General features: G+C 52.2%; 1 protein-coding gene across 2 annotated transcripts; it reads left to right on the forward strand.

The window, feature by feature from the left end:
* Window positions 1-5,004: 5,004 nt before the first annotated feature.
* On the forward strand, window positions 5,005-9,788 carry Sppl2c (signal peptide peptidase like 2C). 2 transcript variants are annotated; one of them, XM_021176930.1, is made up of 2 exons: window positions 5,005-6,771; window positions 9,349-9,788. In XM_021176930.1, the coding sequence occupies exons 1-2, from the start codon at window positions 5,051-5,053 to the stop codon at window positions 9,371-9,373; spliced, it is 1,746 nt and encodes a 581-aa protein (XP_021032589.1). In that variant the 5' UTR covers window positions 5,005-5,050; the 3' UTR covers window positions 9,374-9,788. The 2 variants fall into 2 exon arrangements, with proteins under 2 accessions (XP_021032589.1, XP_021032588.1); XM_021176929.1 differs by having other exon boundaries at window positions 5,005-7,245; window positions 9,349-9,385.
* Window positions 9,789-10,080: the final 292 nt, after the last annotated feature.

The following is a 10,080-nucleotide window of genomic DNA, read 5'->3' on the forward strand; positions in this document are numbered from 1 at the left end:
GTGTGTGTGTGTGTGTGTGTGTGTGTGTGTGTGTGTGTGTGTGTGTGTGTGTGGTGTATGCATGTAGTTGTCTTACAAAACACCATGACCAAAGCTCTTTATAAAAGAAAGAATTTAATTTGGTTTATGGTTTCAGAGAGAATCCCTGATCCCAGAGAGAAGAAACAGCCGAGAGCTCATGTCTTGGTCCACAGCCAAGGCAGTGGGCACACTGGGAATAGCACTGTCTTTGGAACCTCAAATCCTGCCCCCAGATGCATAGCTCTTCCAACAGGTTCACACCCCCTAATGCTTGCCAAACAGGGACCAAGTATGGCGCCTGTGTGTGGAGTCAAGTGCAGCGATACACACCTAACTGAAATACCAGGGAGGCAGAGGCAGGAAGAGTTTGAATGAGTTTGAGGCCGTGAGCCTATGACAGGCCAGTCTTATTCAAAGTACCACCATGGTGATGGAGGATATGTGTGTCTGTGGCCGCATACGTGAGGACCGGAGTAACACACATCAGGTGTCTTCCTCTGTCACACCCTAACCAACTCTCTTGATAAAGAGCCTGCCTAGGAAGCTTCTGGCTCCTCTCCACTGCTCTAATGCTGCAGTGGTAGACACGTGCAGCCATGCCTGGCTTTCTATGTGGGTGCCGGCGAGTCACACTCAGGTCTCTTGCTGGCAGAGCAAGCACTCCCATCCACTCAGCCATCTCACCAGTGCTAAGGTACAGAATTTTTTTTAAGGATTTCACATCTCAATTGGCTTTGTCAATGAGTCTACCTCCCATCAAGACCCCAGCATCACCACCTCCACAGTCCTTGAGTGGACGTGATGTGCAATAGTAGCAGATGCTATGTGCAGTGGTGACAGAGGCTATGTGCAATGATAAAGGATGCTATGTGTGGTGATAATGGATCAACCAGAGGCTGTGATGCTTAGCAGCCTGACCATGAATCTGGCTCCTAATGTCAAGCAGGACCTTGAAAAAGCTCTGTAACTGCCCTGCCCATCACTCCTGTGACTATGAAGCCAGTTACTCACTCACCCATCACACACATTTTTTGAACATTGCTTTCTATTCAAGAATCTTCGATTACAAACTAGGGCAGACATGGTCCCTGCCTTCACGGACCTCACATGTCTTTAGTAGGAGTAGAACAGGCACAGTGCCAAGTGTGGTGCCATGAGGAAAATCTGCACTGTGGTGATTGCATGCTGAGAGGGGACTGTCCCCACCGGAGGAATGGTGATGGAGATTACATTGGAGCCAAAGCCTAGATGGCAAAGTCAAGCAGCAAGTGGCATAGCTTATACTGCTAGGAGACTTGGGGCAGAGAGTAAATCAGTGGGGTCAGAGATATGGCTCACTGGTGGAGTGGTTGTTTAGCGCACATAAGGTCTAGGTTCAATCCGTAGAACAAAGGAGGGGGTGGGAGTTGGGGCTGAAGGGCTATGCCCAGTGTTGACCCAGGGCACAGAGTTGGGGCATAAGCCCATGCTCAGATTCCCTGGTATGCCCTCCTCTCCTCCACAAGCCCTGGAGACCTGGACTAGTTCCCAGAAGAGCCTCATCCTGAAACAGAGTCTCTGCCGCTGTACCAAGAGGCTATGCTGGTGACTGATGGCAGACCTCATCTCCAGCAGAGAGGTATCACAGGATGGCAGGTGAAAGGATTTGAGTGACAGCTGTGTGGCACTAGAGACTGGCTACAGGCCAGCAGAAGCAGCCTGGCAGCACAGGAGCCCTCTGGCCTCTCCCACCCCTCTCCAGGTCCCAGGGGCCCAAGGGTACCTCCTCTGCACATACCAGTTGTCTTGATGACCACATTCTTTAATGTATGCCTTCATGGTGGCCTGAGGAAGACCGGATAAGATAATTTGGTGGCTGATGAGAGGACACCAGGGCTTGGATGGAAATCTGCCCAGGCAGTACCTAGGGTTGGCTCTTGATTTTAAATTCAGCTCCCAGCTCAATCTCAGGACGTAAGCAGGGAGACCAGCCTAGAACTCACTTCAAAAGGTTTATAAGACATCAAAGCCCAATGGTTTAACTGTGTGAGAACTTTTTCTACTTGGACTGCTTTGGGCCTATTCTACTCCTAATATAAGTCACTGTTACAAAGACGCCCATGACACGCAGTAGGCTTATTGTGGAAGGTCACATATCTCTAGTCACAGTGAACACCCCCAGACAACTGCTCCATGCAGTTGCCCAGGGACTGCCCCCCTTCACTTTGTCCCCCATCCCTTCAGGCATTGTCCCCATTACAGGTCCTGTCCTTGTCCTAAGTTGTAATGAAGGGACAGAGTGAGTAAGAAGCTCCAAGGTGAGCTCTGGATAGCAGGACTGATTTCCAAGGACAGTGTGCAGCCTCCAGCTAGATGGGCCTTGTAGGGATGCAGTAAGTCCAGATAGACACACTGGCCCTTACCATGCATTCTTCATCAGGCTTAGCACTCGGGAGCCTAGAGGTGTGATGTCCTCGTTACTCTGCAGCTAATGATGCAGGGCCAGGGGCTGGAGCGAGAATGCAGTGTCTGAGAGTGCTTGCTGGGAAACCTTAAGGACCTAAGGATAGGTTCCCAGCACCCAGATCTTTAAGAATGGGGTGTGGCCACACACACCTGTCATCTCAGCCCTGTGGGAGGAAAAGACAGGATCACTGGGGCTTGCTAGCTGCCAGCCTAGCTCCAAGCCCCTGCCTCAAGAGAATGAGCCAGAGGGAGATAGAATGATGAGGAAGATGTACCCAGGGTCCTCCTCTGATCTCCTCTGAACATGCATAGGCATTCGCACCTACACACATTTGTACACATATGAGATACACACTGTCCTGGTTTGATGTCTGTTCCTATGATAAAACACCATGAGTGAAAACAACTTAGGAAGGAAGGACTTACAGGTTACAGCCCACCATCAGGTTAAACCAAAGCAGAAACTCAGCCATGGGGCTGAAGGGGAGGCCATGGAGGGGTGCTGTTTACTGGCTTGCTCCCTATAGCGTGCTCAGCCTGCCTTTTTATAGAACCCATGACTAACCTCCTAGAAGGAGCACCACCCACACTCAGGAAGCAGAGGCAGGCAGATCCTCTGAGAGTCCAAGGCTAGCCTGGTCTACAGAGTGAGCTCCAGGACAGCCAGGGCTGCAGAGTGAGACCCTGGGTTGGCTGCTCATGCCACCCACGCAGCAGGGAACTCCCTTTGTAAACGCTGTATACTTTTTATACTTAGTAAACTTTGTAAAGCCCCAAGGAGGAAAGTGTCCAGGCCCTCACCTGAGGAGCTCCAGCAGCCAGGCCCAACCCCCAGACCTCCCTAACTGTCATAATGGTGTTTCCAGACTCTGTAACTGTCACAAAGGTCATCTCCAGCCCCTCAACAGGACCCTCCTCAGATTATGCTAATTTTAGGTAAAAAAAAAATCTGAACAGGAAAACCCGCCAATCCCTGACCTCTCCCAGCTCAGACATCCTGCTACTCCTCGTCCTCACCCTGGACATCTCTGCCCTAGAAAGCTTCACTCTATAAAGGCTGTGTCTGCTCAGTTCCCTGCTGTCCACTCCCTCCCAGGAGCAGAGGCAGCCACTCCTGAATTCGTCCCCCCACACCCCGGACCCTCCCAATAAATCTTGTCAGAAGCCAAGAAGCAATGAAGAGAAAAAGGGAAGAGAAGGGGCGAGACTGAGGCTCCTGGGCTCCTGAGCTCAGCTGGAGATCTCTCCCCTGGGAGCTGCAATGCCTATGCTGAGGAGGCTTCCTCTCAGAGCTGTGTGGTTCCTGGGCCCTAGTGTCTCAGGATGCCCTTCCACTAGGGTGCTTCTCTCTTCAGGGCTGGGTGGTGCCTAGGCTTCCAAGTCCCAGGACACCTTCCCATCCAAGCAGGAAGGCCAACCTATTGCAGAAAAGAAAAGAAAAGAAAAAAGAAAAGAAAAGAAAAGAAAAGAAAAGAAAAGAAAAGAAAAGAAAAGAAAAGAAAGGGAGAGAGAAGAGAAGAGAAGAGAAGAGAAGAGAAGAGAAGAGAAGAGAAGAGAAGAGAAGAGAAGAGAAGAGGAAGGAAAGAAGACAAAAATGACTCACAGTCTTACCTACAGGCAATCTGTTGGAGGTATTTTATCAATATAGGTTCCTTTTCCCAGATAACTCTAACTTCTGTCAAGCTGACAAAAAACTAGCTGGGACACACACGAAAGAAAGAAAGAAAGAAAGAAAGAAAGAAAGAAAGAAAGAAAGAAAGAAAGAAAGAAAGAAAGAAAGAAAGAAAGGAAGGAAGAAAGAAAGGAAAGGAAGGAAAGAAGGAGGGAGGGAGGGAAGGAGGAAGGAGAGAGAGAGAAAGAAAGAAAGAAAGAGAGAGAGAGAGAGAGAAAGAAAGAAAGAAAGAAAGAAAGAAAGAAAGAAAGAAAGAAAAAAAGAAAGAAAGAAAGAAAGAAGAAAGAAAGAAAGAAGGAAGGAAGGAAAGAGAAACCGAGGCTGGAGAGATGGCTCAGTGGTTAAGAGTACTGGCCACTTGCTCTTCCAGAGGTCCTGAGTTCAATTCCCAGCAACAACATGGTGGCTCACAACCATCTGTAATGGGACCCAATGCCCTCTTCTGGTGTGTCTGAAGACAGCAACAGTGTACTCACATACAAAAAAATAAATAATTCTTTAAAAAAGAAAAAAGAGAGAGATAGAAGCCAATCCAAAAAGAGAAGTGAACAGCACTGCCTAGGCTTTCCAGGCGGCAAGACAAAAAGCTGTTTCTAGAATCCTGCCTGGGCTCTCCAGCCCACACACACAGACACACACACTTCAACCTTCCCGGGCTAGCCGTACTGAGGCCTGGGCAGGGATGAGCTCAGATGAGCTCCCTCCCTACTGGAGCCAGGATTGAGAAGATGATCTGAGAGGGGCCAGGGACCTGTGTACCTCACTTTATGACAGGGTAGGTAGGTGTGGCTCTGGTTTCCAGGAGAAGTGGCCAACCTACTTTGTGACCAAGAGCCACACCCTTCCCCTGGGAGGGTAATAGAGCTGTGGGCAGCTGCCTCCTTGGGAGGACACAGCAGGCGGCTGAGGAGGATGGCATGCCTGGGTTCCCTCCTCCCCTTGGGCTCACTCCTCCTCCTCTTCCTCCTCCTCCTCCTCAGCCCCGAGGCCCGGGGAGAATACGGCCTGGTCCGTGTCGTGTCAAAGAACTGGAGCAAGGACTACTGTGTCCTGTACAGCTCTGACTACGTCAACCTCCCCCGGGACCTGCACCATGCCCCATTTCTGTCCCTACATGATGGCACCAAGACACCCTGGTGTCCAGATGAAGATTCTTTCCACCAGGCCCAGGACAGTTCCCCTAGACAGCGACCCCTGCACCAGACTACGACCATGGTCACGCGTGGCAACTGTAGCTTCTATGCCAAGGGATGGCTGGCTCAAGATCAAGGCGCCCAGGGGTTGCTCATTGTGAGCCGGTCCAGGAATCAACAGTGTTCAGACACCATCTCAAAGCCCCAGGACCCCAGCAAGCCCTGGCCTGCCCTCACCATCCCAGTGGCCGTGCTCCGCTACACTGACATGTTGGACATCGTCAGCCACACTTACGGTGACACTGATGTCCGAGTAGCCATGTTTGCACCCCTCGAGCCTGTTACTGACTATAACATGGCTATTATCTTCATCTTGGCAGTGGGTACTGTTGCTGCAGGCGGCTACTGGGCTGGTTTGATGGAGGCAAACAAGCTGCAGAGGCGCCAGGCCCAAAGAGGAGGGGGGCTTGGTGGTCACAATCAACCACAAACAGTGGCAGATGAGAGGTCCCAAAGGGCCTGGGAAGATGACGACTTTGAAGATGCACCTATGGATTTCACACCAGCCATGACGGGCGCTGTGGTCACCATGTCCTGCTCCATCATGATCCTGCTGTATTTTTTCTATGACTGCTTTGTCTACGTCATGATTGGGATCTTTAGCCTGGGTGCCAGTACAGGCCTCTACAGCTGCCTGGCACCCATACTGTGCCACCTGCCCCTATGGCGGTACCAGTGGGCCTTGCCTGGACACCGGGTTTCTGTAACGTGGCCATTACTACTGCTGGCAGGCCTGTGTGCCATGGTGACTGTCCTCTGGGTCATCTACCGCAATGAGGACCGTTGGGCGTGGCTCCTGCAGGACACTTTGGGTGTCGCCTACTGCCTTTTTGTCCTGAGGCGGGTACGGCTGCCCACGTTCAAGAACTGCACTTTGTTCCTGCTGGCCCTGCTGGCCTTCGACGTCTTCTTTGTCTTTATCACTCCCCTGTTCACCAAGACTGGTGAGAGCATTATGGTAGAAGTGGCATCAGGTCCAGCAGATTCTTCAAGCCACGAGAGGTTACCAATGGTGCTCAAGGTGCCCCGGCTAAGCTTCTCCACCTTGACGTTGTGCGACCAGCCCTTCTCCATCCTTGGCTTTGGGGACATTGTTGTCCCTGGCTTCCTAGTGGCCTACTGTCATCGCTTCGACATGCAAGTCCAATCTCGCCAGGTCTACTATATGGCCTGTACAGTGGCCTATGCCGTGGGCCTGCTGGTCACCTTTGTCGCCATGATCCTCATGCAGATGGGCCAGCCTGCCCTGCTCTACTTAGTGTCCAGCACTCTGCTCACCAGCCTTGCTGTGGCCGCCTGCCGCCAAGAGTTCACCCTTTTCTGGACTGGCCAAGGCAGAACCAAGATTCCTGCTGAGCATGTGGCACAGCCCTGCATTGCCTCTGCTGTGGACTCCAAGATGAAGCTGGAGGAAGTGAAGGATTCCCGTACAACCAACAGGTTTGAGCAGGCCATTGATGGAGAGTCAGGGGACTTAGACAGCAGCACTGGGGATGATATGGCAGAGATGGTCACCCTATCTGAGGATGAAGCCACGAGTCCAGAGGGCCACAGCGAGAGTTCTGAGGGCTGGAGTGACACCAACTTGGACCCCAATGAGCTACCCTCTGGCTCCCCCATGACCCTAGAGGCCATGTTGATCCCACTGATCCCACCAATCCCACACGCCTCTGAGCTGAGCCACATCCGCACTCAGTCTCGGGTCCATGATAGCAGCCTGCCCTGGATGGGGTTGCACAAGAGAAAGGGCTTGAAGGTGAAGAAGAGTATGTCAGCCCAGGCTCCCCTATGAACAGAGTTCCCTAGGACCTGCACCTCTCAAAGGGCTTCCGGAACACTGCACGGGAATGCTAGACAAGATAAGAGATCGGGCATTAGAGAAACTCCCTATCTTCCTCTGCAGTCTGATTGCTTGTTAGTATTGTAAGACAACAGTAGCACCGAATAAGTCTATGCAAAACTGGGAAGGTCCCTGTGGGTTGGTATCACTTCCAAACTGGGAAGGAAAGTGGGGCTCATGGAGGTCACACAACTCATACAAATCCACTCAAGATCTACCCTCCTTCCACCCCCCAGAGTTCCCTGGAAAGCTACTTGCTCTTTCCTACCTGCCTGGCTCCTCAAACCAAAGCCCCGGTCCCTTACTTTGACACATAGCTACCACACACACACACACACACACACACACACACACACACACTTCGCCCATCCCCAATTTCTTGATCCTTTCACATCCTCTTCCTCTTTGTACACGCCATTCCCTCTAGCTGGGTGCTCTCCCTGCCACAGAAAGACCCCAGGGCCAGGAAATCATGAGGCTTCCTTTGAACCTTAGCTCACATGGGCTTGTTGAACCCCTTTGCTCAAGGCCCAGACATCCCTTGGCTCTGTTGCTGAGACAGGGAACATACCCCTGCTGTGTCCCCTGAGGTAGTAGGCACAGGAGGAGGGCCCTGTCATCCAGAAGAAGGGCAGGAGTCTGGGACAGGCAACAACACAAAGGTAACCAGGAGCGAGAGAGATGGGGCTTCCGTGGGAAGTTTTACAGATCAGATAGCCAGGTCCCGCTGGCTCTGTGTAACAAGCGTGGTTCTGTGGAACTCCAAAGACCCATTGGGAAAATGTGGCTTATAAAACTGAGTCCTCTAGAAGCGGGGGCATGAACAGGATGACCTCCTTAGGACGCCACTGGGTTTTAGACCATGTGGTGTGTTTAAAAGCAGTTTGATCAGAGCAACCAGAGCATAGGGTAACGGAGCGCCTTCTAAAGGAGGCCCTGTTTGGGGGGGGGGGCGGGGGCTCATGTCTCAAGAAGCAGTGCCACAAAGGAGTCAAGGACCTGGAAATCTCAGCCCCCACACCAAGTTAGAACATATCACTGAGTGGAGACCAATGCTATCCCTGCTCAGATTGCTTATCTGTAGCTTAGGATGAGCAACACTAGGGGTTGTCAATAGGTCTAAAAGAAGTGTCTATCAGGTGACCAGTGCCCTGCAGTAGGAAGGAGCTACAGGCTCTGTCCCCTCCTTCGAGAAGTGCCTAGACCTCATTTGCATCAATAGATCTGGGTTTCTTGTCCTTTGCAATAGAATGTGGCTTTGTGAGGGTGAGGATCTACCTTGCCCTCCTTGCTCATAGGTATGTTTCTGTTTGCTTTGGAAGGAAGGGTGGGAGGGAGGGAGGGAGGGAGGGAGAAAGGAAGGAATTAGGCACTGATGTCAATTGACTGTAGAAGACAGTGATTCTCCGTAAGGAAAGACCTGACTGCCTTGGCCTCTTTCTTGGAGTTTGGTCCGAGTAAACCAGCTTTTCAGAGCCTCACTTACAGGGAAGAAACTAACTTAGCAAACAGTGGCTGCAGACCCGGCTGGACAGGATGGGGCGAGGTACTTGAGCCAGGACTCTGACCTGAGACATTGGCAGCCCCACCCGCTGCTGCCAGTGGCCATCTGGCCTGGACAGAGGGGCCACCATAGGCCCTGGCTCATCCCCAGCCCAAGCAGCCTTCCCACTGTGGGTCTGCGTCACTGGGCCCATGGGGCAGGCTGCACCCCTGCCAGGCCCTAGAGGAAGGGCTGGACAGAGTTCACCCCTCAGCCTCTTCAGTCCCAAGTTGGAGGCAGGCAGCAAGCTTCCTCTCTGGGTGTGTCCAGCAGGATGCTCTAGAGATGCCAGCCACAACGGGTGTGACAGTGATGGTGCTGACACAGGCCTTCAAGGAACAGGGCCTCAGAGAGGCTCTAGACAGGGCAACTCCCTCCCTCCTCATTTACCAGAGTCCAGGTGAGCAAGGACAGCTCGTAGATCTATCTGAGCACTCTTAGTGGGTGCTTGGGGCAACACAGTATCTACAGGGATTCGGAGAACAGCCCTGTGCTGGAGTTAACCTAGCATGCAGTGGATTCCAGTGTCCCAGACATCCCCAAAGCAAATCTTAGCTCCTCAGCGGAGAACCATTCCTATCTGCTAACACCCAGCTCCCCTGAGTGTAACCTGCTATCTACTCCCGCCCCGCAGGATGCCTGAGGAAGATTTTGTATGATCAGCCTACCGTCCAGGACTCACTAGAGGATGCCTCTTCCTTCCCACCCTGCTCCCCACCCCCACACCTAGGAGTCTCCCCAGGGCCCAGGCCTCTCTGCTTCCTAGAACTCTCCTGAGCCTCATTCTTGGGAACCCAAGCTAAAGCAAAGAAATCAGAGCCGGAGTATGGCCTGCAATAAGATCAAGATTCCCTGCCTGCTAAGCTGCTTGGCACCAGAGGGATGGGAGGGCACAGGAGAGGGCCAGGGTCTTTTTTTTTTTTTCTGTCAAGAATATGCCACAGCAATTCTGCCTGCTACAAACAGCTCTGGGCAATGACTCCATTGCAGCCTAGGGTGTTCAAACACAGGCTCAGCTGTGTATCAGTCACTCAGCTAGGGGCACATTTGAAAAATAAAAGTCCTTGAGCCACATATTCTGACCCAGTGTGCCAGAGTGGGACCAGGCACCTATGGGTTTGAAGGACTCCTGCCTCTCTGCCTCAGGTTGAACCTCTTGAGAACTGAATCCTGGTCCCTCTATGCATCCAGGCTAGCTGGTGGGAGGACAGAGACCAGAATTTAAGGTACAGAACCCAGGGTAGTCCCCCAACCCCTGACTTGGCTCATACTTCCAGCCAGCTCCTCATACATTAATGCCCCTGCTAGGGCCCTAGGCCACAAGGCTATCCCCAGAGCCTCAGGCTTCATCCAGCTTTACTAACCA

This window comes from Mus caroli, chromosome 11 (genome assembly GCF_900094665.2).
Source record: "Mus caroli chromosome 11, CAROLI_EIJ_v1.1, whole genome shotgun sequence".
Classification (NCBI taxonomy): domain Eukaryota; kingdom Metazoa; phylum Chordata; class Mammalia; order Rodentia; family Muridae; genus Mus; species Mus caroli.

Bases quoted from the DNA above. Each gene is read 5' to 3' on its own strand.
- Sppl2c (XM_021176929.1), top strand. From the start codon at position 5,051: ATGGCATGCCTGGGTTCCCTCCTCCCCTTGGGCTCACTCCTCCTCCTC.